Source organism: Palaemon carinicauda, chromosome 7 (genome assembly GCF_036898095.1).
Source record: "Palaemon carinicauda isolate YSFRI2023 chromosome 7, ASM3689809v2, whole genome shotgun sequence".
Classification (NCBI taxonomy): Eukaryota; Metazoa; Arthropoda; class Malacostraca; order Decapoda; family Palaemonidae; genus Palaemon; species Palaemon carinicauda.
Genome location: NC_090731.1, coordinates 171,191,943 through 171,212,939, shown reverse-complemented (window position 1 = coordinate 171,212,939; position 20,997 = coordinate 171,191,943). Strand labels below are relative to the sequence as shown.

Sequence of the window (20,997 nt, the reverse complement as noted above, 5' to 3'; positions counted from 1 at the left end):
AAACAAGAGGAACAGGAATAAGATAGAATAATGGGCCCAAGTGTACCCTCAAGCAAGAGAACTCTAACCCACGACAGTGGAACACCATAGTACAGAGGCTATGGCACTAAAGACTAGAGAACAATGGTTTGATTTTGGAGTGTCTTTCTCATAAAAGAGCTGCTTACCAGAGCCAAAGAGCCTCTTCTACCCTTACCATGAGGAAAGTGGCCACTGACCAATTACAGCGCAGTAATTAACCCCTTGGGTGAAGAATTGTTTGATAATCAGTGTGTTGTCAGGTGTATGAGGACAGAGGAGAATCTGTAAAGAATAGGCCATACTATTAGGTGTATGTGTAGGCAAAGGAAAAATTAACCATAACCAGAAAGAAAGATCCAATGTAGTACTGTCTGGCCCGTCAAAAGACCCCATAGCTCTCTAGCGGTAGTATATCAATGGGTGGCTGGTGCGCCGGCCAACCTACTACCTTAAATGATTGTCATTTAATGGTTGCTCTAAAAAGTTAGTGCTCCTATGGAGAAGGCCTACTATAAGTCTTTTTATAAGTCCTTAGATTCCACTTTTAATACTAGTTTTATTCAGTGTTAGTTATCTATATTCTAGTAGGCTACTCACGATATTCATTATCAAAGCAATATTATGAATTACATTGGACAAGAATTAAAATAATTTACTTTGACTCCACATCTTGAACTTGAACCACGATTGAGTACTAGAATCAATCATTCAGTTCTATGAATGGGGCGGAAACCTGCTATAGAATTACTCACCTTAATTTAAGGGCTGCTTATCTGGTACTGTACAGCAGAGGAACCATAATCTCTACAGGACCTCCACAGTAGTTTTCTGATGTTCATTCGGGAGCACTTAACATTTCACAATGCGTATTGCTCTCTTATTGGTAGACCATCACTATCGAAGCACTCGCTGAATAAGAAAGTCTTCCGTTTCCTCTTGAAACCTTAATATCTTCAATTATTCGGATGTCTCACTGGAGCTTTCTGTATAGTCTCGGAGCCGCATATTTAAAGGCTCTAGAGCCTACAGTAGACATGTATAAAGTTTCTAATAGTTTGAAACCATATGTAACTATTCTCTTGGCTGCACAATACGTAGCAATTCTCCTAGATATTTTGGACGAACGGTTCTGATAGCTTGGGTTATTATACATATCTTAAACTCAATTCATACTTTATTCAGCAGCCAAAGTTGATCAATTAGTATAAGAGTGACCCTTTCTCTAGGTGGGACACTTTTTATCAGTCTTGCTCCTGTATAAAAGTTAGAAACAGGTTGGATGGATTAAAAATGGGTGCATATAGGGGCAAAAAAGACACTGGAAAAACAAAGTAAGACCTACTAAGTTAATGAAAATACTGATATCTTATGGTTGTATTATTAATGACTTGAGCCAAAACTATTAGAAGTTACTATTTCAATATGCATGGATGTTTTTATCAGTAAAAGAAGAACCCAAGTAAATACAGGGGACTGTTCCTCTTTAAAGGTATAGCCCCCAATTTTTATTTTGTGTTATTTCTACTGGGAGTAATAGTTGCCAGTGTAAAGAAGTTGATTTTTGTGTAAAATGTTATAGTTGTGATACTTTGTATCTATAAGTTTGAGTATACTGCCAGTGCTTGTAGTGTTTTAGCTATGTATGTATTGCATTTAAATATTGCACTGTTTAATATTTATGATATAAAGTTTATAAAGTAATATTAAGTGATTTGATATATTAAATCAGTAAAGTACAAAATTAGTACAAGAATACAGCTTGAATAAAAAAGTTAGTTAGTTATCAAATCACGACTGATTTTGGTACATGGAGAGAGAGGCTAATATGAAAAGGAATATACTATGACATACCTCATGTTGATTGTTGTTACATTTCTTTGACCAGTAGGAAGTTACTGCTGGGGTACTTTCAGAAACCAGGACTTTGACTACCATCATTCTAAATTATTGCCAATGTTCTCCGTAACCCCTCATGGTCGTTTGTGACCAAGATCAATTTCTGTAGGTATGTCGACCATAACCGCCTCTCTCAGTACAGTACTTCACAGCAACACAACGAACAGACTTTGGTGCCCAAGTTCACAGGACACAGATACTGACAAAATCCCATAGCCTACCCAATCTGAGTTGCCCTTTAAAATTTCTGGCAGTGAAACTTCAGTGCCTTCTTGTCTTTTTCTGTCAAATACTATATAAAAACCACTCCGCTTTCTTTTGTAAAGTTGATTTTGTTCCATACAGTAGGAGAATTTTGCATGCTCCAATTCCTCCCTTATCAATTTCCTCCAGCAACAACTCTCAGGCTCTTCCTTTACATCATGGGGGAATAAACAGTAAATGCCAAAGGATATTGCAATTGTTCCTGCAATTGTGGATAAGCCAACCAACCTCCAACTTCATGATGATTTGTTTCGAAGGCACCCAGGACTCAAAAGGATATGCTGGGACTTTTGAGGTGATCATGTTAGACTTTTGGAGCAGAATTGACACAGACAGTTTTTCTTTTTCAGAGATACTTGATTGGAGTAATGTGAAGAGGGACATGGAAATAAAGAATCATTCTTACACTTCAGTCTTAGATTTTCCTGATCTTCAGTCCAGATGCTCCTAGTAGACATATCCAATGGCCAGGACACTCCTATATCACATGCCAAGCAGCAAACGAGCCCTTCTCCACCAGCATGAAAAGAAAACAATGAAAAATTTATTTTCGGCTACAAAAATGGAGTAGAACCTATGACAAAGTGGCTATGGAAAAATCCCTTAAGGGGATAGGATGATAAAGTGGCAATGGAAAAATCCTTTGAAGGGGATAGGATGACAAAGTGGCTATGGAAAAATCCCTTAAGGGGATGGGAAGTGAGAATAGTTCCTTCCCTGTTGTCTCCCGAAATAATGAAGTTCATATCGTAAGAGACTATATCAAGAGCCCTGAGTAATAGTTGACACTAGTTGTGTATACTCTTCTATTTAGATAAGCTCAATGTACAGTCAAATGAGGTAGTACAGCTAAAGCTTGAAATGCTAAAGTAAATGACCCTAAAATAGAAAATTGAAGAGTAAAATAATGGAGTCGAGTGTGTCAGTGAAATGATCAATGATGAAGGGCTTAGATTTATGAACTTGGGCTATATAGCACGGCACCGGGGACTGTAAGGTCATTCAGTATCCAAGAGCAACTGCAGGAAAACCCAGCAATTGCACTATGGAGTAAAATTTAGAAGTAGTTTGACAGCAAGAAAGAAGAAAGGAAGAAAGAATGGAGGTAAAGCAGAAGGATATAAAACAAGTATAGCTATGGGCCGAAGGTATACTGCAAAGACCCTTTAGTAATGTCTACAGAGCACTGACAGCATTACCACCCTATGGGCTGTGAGAAAGGAATTTATCCACAATAATGCATACTTACCAATCTTGATAACTCCAGCATCAAGAAAAAAACCTTTACTTTCATTGGTATGGGAAGTTATTACAGTTTTGATCGCAGAGTTTCATCCTGGCAACTTTCGGCAGCTGGAGGAGAAGACTGCTTACCTAAGCATCCCCTTCCCTAATTTTTCACTTGCCTACCTTTTGGATTTGATCACGAGAGGGAAGTAGGAAAGGACTGGGAAGAATTTGATTCCTTTCTAGAGGAGACTAGGTTGACCTGACTGAGGCATTGATAAGAAAGGAGCCTTCCCCAATCCCAAATGAACAATATGGTTAATATATCCAAAGCCAGGAGAGCCATACACCACTATTATGGGAAATAAAGAGATAAGAGTATTAATTATGAATCAACATATAAGGATGGGAGGATCATTCACACTGCAGTCATAGGAGTTTACAGATGAAGTTTTTATAAAAAAAAAAAAAAAAAAATACTATATTAAAACATAACACAGACATGCATGCATTACTGCATAAATCATACATATACAATACAATACAGTAGACAAAAAATCAATGCTACAGTGTAGTTAACACCAAAGACTTGGCTATAGTTCCCTACTAAGCCAAAAGGACCCACGCTATTAACTGCAAGATTGATCAAGGCATCCTAACTATCAGTATGCCTGTTTTCCTTGTCCACCTCTACCTAAATCCTCAAAAAGAGCACAGAGTTCACTATTGTTCCGCTCAGCAAGTCAAGGATACTCTTGACCAAAATCTTCTTTAATAAGAAACTGTAAGCTGAATCACACCTTATCAAAACGACACCAACTTCAGTAATGTTTCCCATTACAGTACTTGATGGGAAAGTCTAACAATTTTTTCAACCAGATCTTTGAGCCACAAGACAGCCTGGAAGGAAAGAACGGCAGAGGTCATACATCAGTCAAATCTGATGGGTCTCGGGCATGGAATAGCATTGCTGTCTTCAAGGACATTAAGCCTAGTAATGAGTCAAAAGGATATTATTGCAGGAATGACAAGAAACAAGTGAATTCTCATTTTGTGATTAGATTATTCAAGTGTTCTTCTACTTGAACACTGTAGTTGATAGGGCATCGTCCTGTCCCTTGACTGCCATTCTTGAGTAACCTTGAAACCATTCAAGATTCTAGCGAGGCACTCATATGGTTATTTTCACTTAGAATAACATTAAAGAGGATATAAAAATCTACCATATGACATTAGTTTTATTGTTACAAAATTATAAATACAATGAAAATATGGTTCTTGAGATTACTGTAAAAGAGACTGAAAATTTGATTTTCTAGCACTTGGCTTGTCACTGGAAGACGCTTATGGAATAAGTTGAACTATATTTAGAGGTAATATATATAGCTAGTTGCATTAAGTAACTACACTATAACACCTTAAAATTGTAAGTTGTACAGATAAAGCACCAAAATTGTATCTACTTGAGATGGAAAATTAACATACTGTAATGCATAAGATACTATACTGAAGAACACACCAATGCTTGGGGGAAATACAAGCTTTCACTTGAGTGGAGTCTCAAATTTATATTTGCAATAACAATTACCACAAGATTATTAAAAGTTAAATATGAAATTCCCCATTTTTACTATGCCGAAGTCCAATGAAAACTTCAATCGTAAGATTCTACCATAGATACAAAAATTCAATTGTGAACTGTATGAAATGTTTTTCCATCTTTACATTCCAAGTACAGTTTTTATTTTCATCTTCTTATCGAAGAAAAGAAGCTTAGTACACGAGATGACTTAGCAATAAATTACACCAGTTATAGTAAAAAGACGATGGTGGACTTCCGAAATGATTGCAATAACTATACTGTACTGTAGTGAATTAATTTCTTGGATAAAGTGATCTATACAGGAGATAGTTTAAAAACGGAAAACCGTCCGGTGTCAGGCTTGCTTATCCTAGTCTACTCAGTGACTAAACTACCAACACAGATGGTGGTCTGTATTCACATCTAAATTGTGAGGGTAACTTTCGTTCAATCTCACCTACAACAAACAATTTGTAAAGCCATATTTTCAGGTAGTGTAAAGGATTTTAATACTTATTGCAAATGCTATATGGCAGTGAAAACTTTCCTCAAACGTGTAAACCAAATCCGAGATGGTTTTGTGAATGGCCTTCAGGCGAGGGTTACGCAATTAATAGGAATAAAACTTAAACTCTGAAAATGAATCATCATTCGAAAAACAAAATTATCAGGCCTTACAAATTACTACGATATACTTAAATATGTATATCTCATTGATCAATGAATTTCCGATTCCCTATCCTACTTATTTCAAATATCAATATACTCTGCAATGACATAACTAAAAATCTAGGGTATATTTTATAAAATAAACTTTGTTCACAACATTCAACCGACAAACAAAATTCTTGTAAAAATACTTTGCTATCTTTTTAACTACTGGCAATGAGTCATTCATATCACTCTAGTAGATGGGAAAATCTCTTAAAACTTCAACAATGGAAAGCTTGACATTTATTGCCTTGCCAACACCGAGGCCTTTTTGTGAACAGATAACTATCAAATAAATTCCCTTATTGTTTTTCTAATACAGATTTATGTGCAGTACTTAATACTATAAAAATGAAAATTCTAAACCTGGTCTTCACACATTTTTTTGTTACTCATGGTTAAATTTCAAGTTAAAGTTGATTTTAATAAATAATAACAACAGATATTTCCCAGAACTCAAGATGGGTCCGTTTAGATTAGCAGTGCTCAATTTCCAAATGAAACTGATTTTTTTTTTAACACTTCCTTGATAAATAGATATATTGGCACATTTATAGCAGTGAAATAACAATCAAAATTATGTACATATTCACATTTCAATGAATACATGTATAAAGCTCAACTTGAAAAAAAAAATAAAAAGCTTGAAAAGCAGGAAAAATAACTTGGCCATCCATAAGGGAAAAGTCCCTTCCTTGTACTCAACTCTGAATAACGAGCACAGTCGGTGGCACTGTTGCGCCGGCGTTAGCCCACGCTTCACCGAATGTGTTTGCATCCATCATATTTTTGGTACAAAAGTAGGTAAGCTGTGAGCCGCGTAGGAGGATATCGGTTACAGCCTGCGAAGAGTGAAAAATACCTGTGAATCCTACTTATAAAATCTATGTTAACAACAAATGTCCTTTAAAAAATCCTCAGCCCTTTGCAAGTCATTGGAATTATTTAACCCTTTTACGCCCCTGGTATTTGGAACTTTCCAACCCTTTTACCCCCAGGCTATTTGGAACTTTCCAACCCTTTTACCCCCAGGCTATTTGGAACTTTCCAACCCTTTTACCCCCAGGCTATTTGGAACTTTCCAACCCTTTTACCCCCAGGCTATTTGGAACTTTCCAACCCTTTTACCCCCAGGCTATTTGGAACTTTCCAACCCTTTTACCCCCAGGCTATTTGGAACTTTCCAACCCTTTTTCCCCCAGGCTATTTGGAACTTTCCAACCCTTTTACCCCCAGGCTATTTGGAACTTTCCAACCCTTTTACCCCCAGGCTATTTGGAACTTTCCAACCCTTAACCCCCAGGCATTTTTTTATCAAGCACATTTTGCAATATATATTTTTTTTTAAATTGCTCTAACAGCCTTAATTTTCATCATAGAGAGGTCAGGTTGGTCTCTTTCTCCTGTAAAATGCCTGAAGTTTCTCAAAAAATTATCAAAAATATGCCAAAAAATATATAAATAGCTGTTTTTTGCAAGAACGTACCGGTACGTCCATGGGGGTAAAGGGATGAGTTTTGTGAAACGTACCAGTATGTCCATTGGGGGTAGAAGGGTTAATATATAAAAAAAATCTGCTCGAATCTAATAATGCATCAGCATAAGTTCATTCAGCTTACCTAAGGGTACACCATTAAAATGCTACACATAAACAGAAAAGTTTTTGTTAAGTTTACACCATTAAAATACTACACAAATATCTTTTTGTGATTCTTGACTTATTTATTTTAAAATTAAATGAAATAACACGGCTATCTTTCAAAGGAGTCCAATGGTTTTACCATCCAAAGTGGAAGTCAATGGTTTTACCATCCAAAGTGGAAGTCAATGGTTTTACCATCAAAAGTTAGTCATTATAGTACTTGAAATGCAATATATGAGTGGTCAAAATGTTAAAAGTGTAAATTTCCATTAAATATCAATTCCATATCTCACATTGTAAGCATGAACAAACTACATATACGGTATATGCAGTTGCAAGAAAAGGAACCAAGGGATAGCATGAAGAAATATAGTCTTCGACTATTTTAGCATGCTCGGTCAGCTTCTAGGGTGGAGTAACTATTTACTTGATCCTAATTTGGATTTAATAACAAATTTTAGGCAAAAGCCTGGCTCTAAAACCGTTGGGTACATTCAGCACCGACACAGATTTAAAATGTAATAAAATGTAAAAGATGATTAAGAAAAAATTTATATTCGTTTGTCATATCTTAGTGCGCCAATGTCGAACCCACAGGAGGGCGTTGTCGTTTGCTTCTCTGAGGTCTTCATCTGAGCAATGAGGACCCAGTGTGCACCCTCGTAGGGTAAAAGGATCATATTCATTGTCTTAACAAAAGGATAGAAACTACTAAACATATGACAGTATCCTGCATTGATTAGATTAACAACGTAACTCATTTTAATTATTAGAATATTACTGTAATGTCATATATCCAGATCAGTTAATAAAATTTCTAATATATGAATGATGACATAGATAATTTTTCATATGAGGGACAAACACTGGAATAAGAAAAATGCTTAATTCGATAATGTGGAAGCAGGGGAAACGAAATGGAGAACAAGTAAAAGACAAAGCAATACAGTACAGTATAAATAAGACAAAGGATACAGTAAAAGAAAGTCAAATATACAGTATTACAGTACCATAAGAATAAGGAGAAAACTCGAGTCACGCCCCAAACATGATACAGAGTACAACTCTATTTACAAGTACTTAACCCTTTTACCCTCAAAGGACGTACTGGTACGTTTCACAAAACCCATCCCTTTACCCCCATGGACGTACCGGTATGTCCTTGCAACAAAAAAATGCTATAAACATTTTTTTTTCATATTTTTGATATTTTTTTGAAAAAAATCAGGCATTTTCCAAGAGAATGAAACCAACTTGACCTCTCTATGACAAAAATCAAGGCTGTTAGAGCAACTTAAAAAAAATATACAGTACAGTACTGCAAAATGTGCTGGGAAAAAAATAACCCTTGGGGGTTAAGGGTTGGAAATTTCCAAAGAGCCTGGGGGTAAAAGGGTTAACACTGATATGGAAAGTACTAATCAAGATAATGTTGAAATTGAAATAAATCTTCAAGAACATCACTATACCCACCGTTTAATTCTCTTACGATGTAAAGGATGATTTACGTGGAGTAACATTTATCATTATGATTCATTAAGTAAATATTTCTATGGAACAAGCATTCAATGTCAGTGACTTGCAAAGGGAGATTCCACAGAAAAAAGGTTGTGCATAATTTGACAGAGAAACTAAAGCAATGCATATTATGGTTTCTTATACTTATGAGCATAAAAAGATGACAGTACAGTATAGAAAAAAAATATGGATAATTTTCCCAGTATTTTTCCCAGTTTTAAATACCCTTTTTTTAGAATATTTAGAAGCTCTTTAGTGTGACCTGAAAATGGCCTTTGAAATATATCCAGCTAGATGGCTAATGACAGGTGGGCGAGACGGTGCACCCACCTAGACGATGCAGTCAAAACACTGACCTTTGATATCCCAGAAATGAGAGGAATTATTGATGGAAGAGTCAATTATATGGGTAAAAAGAAAATAAGACCCAAGAAATGTATTGAAATTTTCAACACACTGTCCTAAGAGACCTAAGACAAGAAAGCATACCATCCTGGTCCCAACTAGTCACTTCTTGTATGATAAGAGATGAAAAGGGACTTGAAGTCATGAACGGCTGGGTTCTAGGTCCTGGCACAAAGGTGATGGAGATCTTCTATCATTATTATTATTATTATTACTTGCTAATAATGACTTGTGGCACAGGTAAAGTTATACCGTTTTCTATTTTCTTTATCGAATTCCTATCTGCTGCCCAACCCACAGGTTCAAGCAAGAACGCTTGAGAAACCTGTATAATCACAAAATGTTCCCTGCAGCTTGAGCTCCCAAGACGAGTCATCGATTCTTGCGAAGATTCCAGACCTAAGACTAAGCTTAAAACTTGGATCGAGGGTTGAGCAATGCCCCTTATTGCGAAGATTGAGGTATTCCTCAGATGAAGAAAGATAGAAAACAGTTGATTCGGATGACATTCAGAGTGTCATTTGGGAGCAATAAGGATCATGCCGAACCTCGATGTCTTCAACTGATAGTCGAGTAGATTGAGGATTGTTGATCAACTGCACCTTCAGGAGTCACATCTAGTACTTCCTCTGCCGGGGTGGTAGGGGAAGACGGGACAAAAAGACATGGAACTCAATATTGCAAGGGCATGCAATAGTCATACTGTCGACAGAATGTCCTCAATGTCCAATGAGCCACAGCATCCTTACGGCATCGTCATCTGTAAAAAGTTTCTGGTTCCCCATGAGGAGGTAGACTACCTGCTTCTTAAGAAGAGAGAGATAATGCTGCCTCGCTCTGGGTTTAACCTCTAGTTAAATCAGTCATCATCCTTCTTTGATTTCCCACCGGAAGAGGTTCAGAAGCCAGAGTAACAGAGGGAGAAAGGCGAGGTCTAGCAGATTTCTTAGACTTCAAGGATGCCCATTTCCAACAATACTTATAAGGTAATGGCTGCAAGCAGTCATGACCTCTGTAAGAAGGGCTCAAATAATGGAAGAAGGGCTCAAAGAACAGGGATCCACAGAAGTCCTGCTCATAAAGGAAACACCTAGACGAGATTGGATGGCCGCACATGATTTCTTCATCCACCAAACACACAAAATCAGCAAGTAAAAAAAAAAATGGGTTAAAGGGCCAAGATTGTTAGCACTGACAGTAAGTCTGTATTACTCGGTGGCTGAAGTCAAAGTGGCTATTCAGTAAATTGGCAGGGGGGCAACATCTCCCTTGCTACCCACCAGTAACTACCAATACCTCTTTATAAATTTCAACAGCCGAGTTTCCAGCTTCGTTGAAATCATACACCTATCAAAGGACAAATGCTTGTATTAGAGTTGGAACAATTATAGTGTGGTATTTTGTTATAAAATACTAAGTAAAAACATAGGATCAAAATTAAGGCTGGAAACTAGAAGACATTTCAGTTCCTCATTTGTGACTCCTACGGTCACATTTTTTATGTGTATTCAAAGTAACCCAAAGGTTTATTTTAAAAATAGGGATTAATAATAAAGTGTGGTACTTTAGAAATAGGACTCATAAAAGCTAAATATTTTAAGCGTATAAATATACATACTGAACAATCAAACGAGTACATTATCACTCATACTGTGTGGAAGAACTCATAAGGTAAGATGGCTTTTTTTTTAAATATACAAAAAACACAATTAATCATAATTCCCATCTATTGGAATAGAGTTTAGCAAGAGAAAAAAAATAATATAAAAAGAAAATACATAACAAATGTTCCAGTAAACTTCTGTATTTCAATTTCTTACCGCTAAAGGCTGGAAACACACTGTGAATGGAATAAGCATGATGTACCACCAAGCGCAGAACCCAGCGACCCATATGGCAGCAAGAAGAAGTAAAACCAACCAGATGACTCGCCAAAGAGTTCCTCCTGACCCTGTTGGACCCTCCCCTCCACTTGCAGCTCCTGATCCATCACCACTTCCCATTTTAAATTATTTTTGTACCTGGAGAAAATCGATAAGGTTAAATAAAATACAGTAATGGGCAACATAATATAAAATAAATATATGGAAATAATATCATCATCATCCTCTCCTCCTAAGCCTATTGACGCAAAGGGCCTCGGTTAGATTTCGCCAGTCGTCTCTATCTTGAGCTTTTAATTCAATATTATTATTATTACTTGCTAAGCTACAACCCTAGTTGGATAAGCAGAATGCTATAAGCCCAGGGGCCCCAGCGAGGAAAATAGCCCAGTGAGGAAAAGAAACAAGGAAAGTAAAATATTTTAAGAAGAGTAACAACATTAAAATAAATATTTCTTATATAAACTATAACAACTTTAACAAAACAAGAGGAAGAGAAATCAGATAGAATAGTGTTCCTGAGTGTATCCTCAAGAAAGAGAACTCTAACCCATACATCTCTAATCATCATCATCTACTTTGCACTTCATAGTCCTCAGCCATGTAGGTCTGGGTCTTCCAACTCTTCGAGTGCCTTGCAGAGCCCAGCTGAACATTTGGTGAACTAATAATATAGTTTGGAAAATATGAAATTTTCTTTATGAAAATCCAGTTAACTGAACCCACACTCAAAATAATTGACTGTTTTTTATCTTACATATTAGTCTGCAAAATGTTCAGAAAATAACTGTGTAAAACAGAAACTTTATAATGATTGTGTAGCAGAGTACAGGTCTCAAAGAAGTTATATAATCTTATTGACTCATTGACACCCATCAAGAAATGAAGTCTTCACAAGTTTGAATATTACAGTACCATCCATTTATATCTACTAGGAAAGTAACACAATATGACAAAAAAAGGTAATGAATTTATGTTAGGTAAATTTATGCTTTGTTATAAATATCAAGAAAGAATAATGTGTTAACTCCAGATATTTTTAAACACACTTTGGAAATCAATCCAGTTTTGGTAGTAGGCTATAGTAGTTTATGTTTTTAAATAAAATATCACTATTAACAAGGAAAATTTCCCATAAACTTTACATTCTCGTTTTACATGTAGAAAATCTAAGGAAATGTACTGTAGCTTATCTAAGTTATGAAGAATTTCACAGTTGATGCACTACTGTACTTATACTTTCAAAATATGTATTCAAAATCATTACACTCTTGGATTAAAGGAAATTTCTTGACCCTGACACAGAACTTCAACAGTTTTTGCTTGACAAATATGCTTTCCCCTTGTGGGGAGGCCTTTCCATTCCATCACCAAAATTATAATCTTGTAATACCTGTCACTTTGAAAATAATTTTAAAAGTTACTGATATTATTCAAATACAAGAAATGAAGAATATAAGTAATTAAATGTAAATATACATAATGAATGGGTTTCTATAATCATGAGATTTCAATTTTATACTAATTTTAAAAGATGCAGGTGCATATACAGTCATGACAACATACTAAAGAACATAACTTGTGAGGAGGGTTCCCCAGATTTTACCTACTTTTCCAATTAGGGAGCATCAAAGAAAAGCAAAATACTGTATATAAATCAGAATATTATTACCAAAGATTTACACAAATAATATTTTAAAGCACTGTTACAGCCAGACAAGGTGTGAGAGTTATTGAAATCCTACAGACAAGTTGGTAGCAAAAGGAACTGTTCAAATACTCCTCAAAATTTGAGGCAATTTTCCTGTGTAGAAAGTACTGTAGGTGTTATTAGAGTTATTGAAATCCACCAGACAAGTTGGCAACCAAAGGAACTGTTCAAATACTCCTCAAAATTTGAGCCAATTTCCTTTTGGAGAAAGTACTGTAGGAGTTACTTGCCCTCGGTCTTTGAAAGGACAATCTACTTCCTTGCAGAAGGGAATCAAGGTTATTGACCTTTTCACAGAGTACAACCTAGCAAAGAGGAAAGACATACTAATTTTATTGTCTAACTTTGCTTTATAGTGGAGCTGCGGTATTTTCCCTATTACGGGTCAACGTTGAACATCTACCCGACCGCTGCACTATGACCAAAATTCATAAATACCCTCCAAACTGAAGTAAGAATTTGCAAACGTGTAGAACTTTAAACTGTATTAGTAGTTAAAGTTATATAAATTCTAAGTTTTGCCAAATTTAGAGTGATGGTAGTAAAAACTCTTGACCAAGCTCCACATTTCTTTCATACAGATTACCTTAAAACCACTTAAATGTCCCATGATTCAGCATGTGATCCTCAAACAAAATAGAATCTATTTTAGTTCCTCTTACCAGTCTAACATGCATTAGAATTCTGAGCTTGCAATCAAAGTTTCATTGTTATTCAAGTTGCATGCAGGATGGTTCTGCATGTTTACATTATCAAATTGACTTTTATCTGATGACTTTGTTTCATCTCAAGTTCAGATGATAATGGTTTGTAAAATTACAATCGTAATGATTATCAACTTCTATTTACAAATACTACGTAACCCTGTTTTAAAGTTATTGGTGCCAAGATACACATTGACTGTGGGTTTAAGAGCTCTCAAATATGTCCCCAGATTTTATACAAAGGTCCTTTTTGACATGACGACATAATATAAAGGGTTTCAGGAAGAAGTTCACACTTGTTCACAAAGTGTTATGATAATGTGGATTGGACAATTAGCGTGTATAATTATCCAAATACTTGAAGGAGGTACTGTATAGGGTAAAAAATTTTCTGGGTTCTGCAGTGATCCGGGGCTTTTCCCTGTGAAAGTAGAGTCAGTGAAGTTCCTTAATATAATCATTTTATCACCATTTCTTTTGACATACTTAGCTTATTGGTACTCAGAAATAATATCACACAAGCCACTTTTAATTGAGAATCAAATTTTGTATCCTCACATCTGACAAAAGCCCCCGTTCATCTTTTCAGCCACATGTCAATTGGTCTCTGTATTCCATCACATTTTTTGTCCTTCATATCCAACATGTGAATTAGAATTTGCATCTCATTCTACGTACTACCCAAACATGCATATCCTGTTATTTGTATCCATGTGTAATCACTTCCCTATAGCCCCAACCAAATTGTTGTCTGTGTAGGAGGGACCAATAATGGTGAACTCTTGCGGATTACAGTATAATGCTTTACACCTACAGTACACTTCTAGTAATGTGACCACAACAATTGTACTTTTGTGGAGTGATTGCTGAGAACAAACCATCAAAATGACAAGGATATCAGCTGACCCCTGTACCAACCGCGGATGGCTCTCCTCGCGAGGTGAACCATGTAATTTCAGGTTCTTGTCAGCGCGAGGGGAGAGAAGATACAAGCATAATATATATATACAAAATGAAATGTCGTTACTATGTACGATCGTGTGAAACACTGTTGGTACACCCCCAACTAGAAAAATGCGAGCACTACATATTGGTAATATATTGTACCTCTCCACAAATTTATACACGTACAGTATTTATTCACATTGTTAAAAGGTACTAAATTGCACCACTCAATAAATTTATACTTTATTATTCCCATCACTAGAAGGCTTTTAAAGTACAGTACAGGTAAATCGATAAAAATGTGTGAATGAGTAATGGCCTCTGCTGAGGTCAAGAATGCAGGTGCCTAGCTGTCATCTTCTAAAGACTTGCTGTGACCAGGTGACTGCACCTTTCTGCTTTTATTATTACTATTTTTATCATTATTATTACTATCATTATTATTATTATTACTATTATTAACTATTATTACTGTGTTATTACTACTTGCTAAGCTACAACAGAAGCTATGGCCCTACCCAAGACTAGAGAACCATGGTTTGATTTTGGAGTGTCCTTCTCCCAGAAGAGCTGCTTACCATAGCTAAAGTCTCTCTTCTACCCTTACCAAGAGGAAAAGTAGCCACTGAACAATTACAGTGCAGAAGTTAACCTCTTGAGTGAAGAAGAATTGTTTGGTAATCTCAAGTGTTGTCAGATGTATGAGGACATAGAGGACTATGTATAGAATAGGCCAGAATATTCGGTATATGTGTAGGCAAAGAGAAAATGAACCGTAACCAGAGAGAAGGATCCTATGTAGTACAGTCTGACCAGTCAAAGGACCTAATCTCTCTCTAGCATCTTTTCTAAAGGGATTTAAAGCATACGGTGATGAATAGACATTGATATACATACATACATACAAGGAGATGTAGAGGCATAAAAACATGCTCACCAAATGCCAACTACACTAGCTTGTTTACGTGATCTGTAAAACCGAAGAACAGCTTTCCCAAAAAAATCTATACAGACAATATAAAATTAAGCACTAATGATGTGGCACTCCTAATAAGAGAAACTATGACCAAGCCAAGTCAAAATCTGATAAATGCTCGTGACCATATGGACTACATAACGAGTGTTAGCAACAGGATCACCGCCCTAGAGGAGGGTCAAATGGTGTATCTCACCTTAAGAAGGTAGCATCAACACAGAGAACAGTTCCTAATACAGTATACTATTATTATTATTATCATTACTTGCCAAGCCACAACCCTAGCCAGAAAAGCGGGATGCTACAAGCCCAGGGGCTCCAACAGGGAAAATAGATTAGTGAGGAAAGGAAACAAAGAAAAATCAAATATTTCAAGAAGAGCAACAAGATTAAAATATCTCCTATATAAACTACAAAACTTCAACAAACCATGAGGAAGAGAAAAAAGACAGAACAGCATGCTCGGGCGTAACCTCAAGCATGAGAACTCTAACCCAAAAGATAGTGGAAGACCATGGTACAGAGGCTATGGCACTAGTCCAAGATTAGTCTGGGGACTCGCAACAATACGCACAAACGGCGGGAGTTTTCATACTAAATTCAATACCTATAGAGGAACTTCAAATGGCAACATCGGTAACAATGAAGTTATTAGATAACACATGCATGCATCTATAATAAGTGTACCCTGTAACACCTTTACTTCATGGCAAGTAACCAAACAGATGGTGCAGGGAGAGATGGTAGAGGCGATTGCCAGGATTAAACGGAGGGACTCGCCAAACAGTAAGGGTGTGGCTGGGTACACTTCCTCAGAGTGAGGTGTACCAGAAATTCCTGTGTCCAACTGTACATATAATAATAATAGAAGAGAGAGATGGTTCTTTATGGGAAAGATATAATATATATAATATGAAATATATATGATATAAAATATAATATATAATATAAAGTATATATATATATATTATATATATATATATATATATATATATATATATATATATACATATACGGTATATATATATAGCCTACACACACACTGACATTCATAATGTACATATAAACAAGTGTATAAAAATAAACAAATACACATCTTTGTGAATGGAAATATGCACGAGAAATCTTAAATAGAAAATTAAAGATAACTGTACATCCATATTCTATATGCAGACTAACAAATGTAAAACAGTGAAGGCATTAAAACCAAGAGCTCCATTAATAAAAGGATAATAATCCAGCAAAAATAAACATTTACTTAAGAATGTAAAACAATTATGAAAAAAATGAAAGTCCCCAAATATAATTATATTTCCATTTAATTTTATTTTTTCTTATTGTTTTAATGTTGTTAATGTTCCTAAAATATTTTATTTTTTCCTTGTTTCCTTTCCACAATGGGATATTTTCCCTATTGTAGCCCCTGGCCTTATAGCATCCTGCTTTTCCAACTAGGTTGTAGTTTAGTAACTATTAATAATAATAATAAATAGTAACAACAATAATAATGATATTTATCACAACAATATTTTAAATAAAAATACAACTCACGAAAGTGGAGATACCTCATTTTCGAGAAAAAAAAAGATTAGGAAATTATTTCTAAGTCGAAATTTTAGTAAAAAAAAAGTCTACCGCAAGTGTTCCAAATTACGTTTAATGACGCCATGATGCTTATCTATCTTGTGTTAATGACAGCTGTTATACTTTATATGATTCTTCTTCAATACTTCTCACATATAGTTTATTCATTTCCTTATTACCTCTCCTCACTTTGCTACTTTCCTTGTTGGAACCCTTGGGCTTGTAGCATCCTACTTTTCCAACTAGAGGTGTAGCTTGGTTAATAATAATAATAATAATAATAATAATAATAATAATAATAATAATAATAATACAAACGTCATTGTCAAAATTAACATTATTAATGACATCAAAAAGGACTTTCTTGGGTATATATATATATATATATATATATATATATATATATATATATATATATATATATATATATATATATATATAAAAGGACTTTATTGGGTATATACAGTGAATATATACTGTGTATAAGTGTGTATATATATATATATATATATATATATATATATATATATATATATATATATATATATATATATATATATATACACACACACCTAACATACAAAATCTATATACAGTAGTTTAAAACCCCCAATTCTACATGATTGAAGCTTTAAAATAACAAAAAGTAATGCCGAAAAGGTGACTAATAAATCGACTAGAACCTTCTAATATACTAATCTGTGTAAGATAGGAAATGTTGGTTCAAAGTTTATGGGAAATCCTATCTTCTAATGTAATTTCAAAATGTTATTCGTTGATAATAAGGTTAAGAACCACTTTTGACAGGAAATGTTTTTAAATAAACGGATATGAAAATCTGAGTTTACGGGTAGAAGGGGCATGATAAACTATCAAGAACTTGGGCAAGAATTGTTATGGTTATGTTAGGCGTGACACTGACAATGATTTAACACAAACTGCCACACCGACAAACAGGTGTATGGTACAGTAGGGGGTAATTATGATAATAAAAAAATTTGTTCTCTGAAATTATAAAAAGTTTAAAGTCTATTCCTATTAACAAAATACTTAGTTATAAAATCTTTCAGCAAGTGAAACTTCCAGCAGTGTTAATGGTAGCAGTACATAAAATTCACCTCTGAGAAAGAACACGATTTCTATGCGTAGTAAAAGTCAGGTCCTCGACCCCCTACCCACAACATGAGAGAGAGAGAGAGAGAGAGAGAGAGAGAGAGAGAGAGAGAGAGAGAGAGAGAGAGAGAGAGAGAGAGAGAGAGAGAGAGAGTACCCCCACTCACCCAGGCCTCAACATCCCACATTGAACTTCAAACATGAGTTTAGTCAGACGACTCCTCATACAAGGAAAAAAAAAATTGCGTATCGCGTGTAAATTCCTATTTCATTAATGAACTGAAACAATGTTCCTATTTAGATTATGAAAAATATACACTATTGGTCCGTTTCCTTTTGAATTCCTTACCTTAATTTTGATATGGTTTTGAATAATTTCGGAGAAATTAAAGTAATATACTAACTGCAGACTTGAGTGCTTCGATGTATATTTGACAATTAACTCGAAATACGCAGTTATACTAATAAATATATAATGTATACACTCTTAGTCCGTTTCCTTATGAATTCCTTACCTTAATTTTGATATGGTTTTGAATAATTTCGGAGAGAAATTAAAATAATATACTAACTGCAGACTTGAGTGCTTCGATGTATATTTGACAATTACCGCGAAATACGCTGTTATAATAATAAATATCTAATGTATTTGGAGGATCTTTAGGTCATGCAATGTGCAAGTTGTGATTAGACCAAGAAAACAGACATATTAAGTAAAGTAAACACCTGTTATACAGCAACTTACGGAAATAAGGTCGCACCTTATATATCAGATTGCAAGACACTAACCACTTCTGCCCAGTTCCTGCTACGTTTTACAAGCAATTGCGAAGCGTAGTAACAAACCTGTTAACTTTCTCTATCACATACACGTATCAACCATACCCAGGAGACTAACAGCTGAAGACAATTTCGTTTTATGAATAATTTCCAACTTAAGCCACCAACGTAAGCAGATACCAGTCACTCGGGAACACCTGCTAAAAACCAGTCAATTAAACGGGGTCAATTACCAAACTACTTATTATCTCGTTACTTGGGTAATTAGTCGGTAGATACGTGCGCGTTTACAACCAGGGTAGAGTCAACTCAGGAGAGAAACATTGAAAGTAATGAAAGTCTGTTAAAAGTCACTGGGGGCAAATTTTTCTAATAATAAACTCACTCATACTCTCGGCCCCCGACCCCTTTAACGGCAACATGAACCCATCTCGCATTCTCCGGATGCTGCCACAAGTGATTTAATGCTTATCTTATTATATTAAACAATTCTAAATCAATCTGGTTATTTTAAAACGTACATAAATGTTAAAACAATACATAAATGAAAAAGCCGGTTATCCAATAGATAAATGAGGAATTTCAACGAGTCATAGAGAAAATTCCGGGGGGAAATATACTAATCGGCAACTCAAATCAACAGTTGGTGTCACGCCCACTAACACTCCTTTTAAATATTAATATACCCATTTTAACATTATAAACACTATGATTTTCCATGTAGTATAAATCGATACTCAAACTATAAACACAATTATTATAATAAATATATGGATATCCTTTCCTTATACTAACTTTAATCGGAAAATATGCGGGACACTTCTCACTCTCACTCAGTTCGGTGTTTATTTGCGCTACTCGGTCGTCCAGGGTTGCCAGCAGGGTTGCCAGTTTGGCCTTTTTTCCGGCCAAAAAAAACTCAAATTTGACCTTTTGTATTTAAATAGGTTGGCCTTTAGTAATATGAAAAAAGCCGGCCCTTAAATACTATATTTTTGACCTTTTTCTATTAATGGGTTGACCTTTTAAAGCCTCTGTTGATTAGAAATTGACCTTTTCTCATTTGCAATACCTGGCAACCGTGGTTGCCAGATTATTTCGACTTGATTATCGTACATAAGCCTTAAAATTGTCGTTTTTTCAACCAAAATTATCCTAGTTTCAATATAATTATTAAGGAGTTACATGATTAGCTCATTTCAAAACATTTTAGTATAATTGTTTAATTAAACACACATATATGTATATACCTAAGGTATGTATCGTATATTGTACTAGACCTAAAATAATCGTACATATCGTTTTTTTAACCAAAATTAACGTACACAGTTTCAATATAATCATTAACGAGTTACATGATTGACGTATTTCAAAATATTTTAGTATAATTGTTTAATTAAACACATATATATGTATATACCTAAGGTATGTATCGTACATCGTACTGGACCTAAAATAATCGTACATGTAAAATAATTATCGTACGAATGGCACCCCTCGCTCATTGGTCAAGACTTTCCAGCTGAAGAAATGGTTCTTTATTCGAAAGTTAGTTTTAACTTTTTAACAGAAGGCTTTAAGATTCTACTTAATAATTTTATCATAAGCTCTTAAATGAGATAAAATAAATTAATTGACTTTATTAGTTACATTTTCGCGTAACTTTGCAATTTTACAGGCAACTGACGCCCGCTAAACCAAGAGCTATGGTTGGCTGGTTGGTTTTGTGCGAGAAAATGTATGACGTCATTCACAGTTACGGTTCAACCAGTACATACAAACGAATGACAAATGGAGAAGTATATTATACAAAACCATGATAGCATACAAATAAATTTAGCAGCCATGAGCCAAAAATATTCATATATAAATGCTTCATCTATCATGCATCATTACCAGCTTAAATTCATGACATAGACCTATAGAGTCCTTTCAATACACGTCATCAAACTTCCGGTCCGCCATCTTGGAGGGCACACAAAGACGCGTTCAGTGAATAGCTATGGTTGAACTGTTGAATATTTAGCCATTTCAT

At 35.1% G+C, this 20,997-nt stretch overlaps 1 protein-coding gene across 1 annotated transcript; it reads right to left on the bottom strand.

Annotated features, from left to right (window-relative positions):
* Nucleotides 1-4,633: 4,633 nt before the first annotated feature.
* On the bottom strand, nucleotides 4,634-19,837 carry LOC137644171 (uncharacterized). The gene is made up of 3 exons (XM_068377167.1): nucleotides 19,758-19,837; nucleotides 11,087-11,287; nucleotides 4,634-6,543 (listed from the first exon to the last, which is right to left on the bottom strand). Exons 2-3 carry the CDS (start codon nucleotides 11,267-11,269, stop codon nucleotides 6,403-6,405), a joined length of 324 nt encoding a protein of 107 aa, XP_068233268.1. The 5' UTR covers nucleotides 11,270-11,287; nucleotides 19,758-19,837; the 3' UTR covers nucleotides 4,634-6,402.
* Between the last annotated feature and the right edge of the window lie 1,160 nt (nucleotides 19,838-20,997).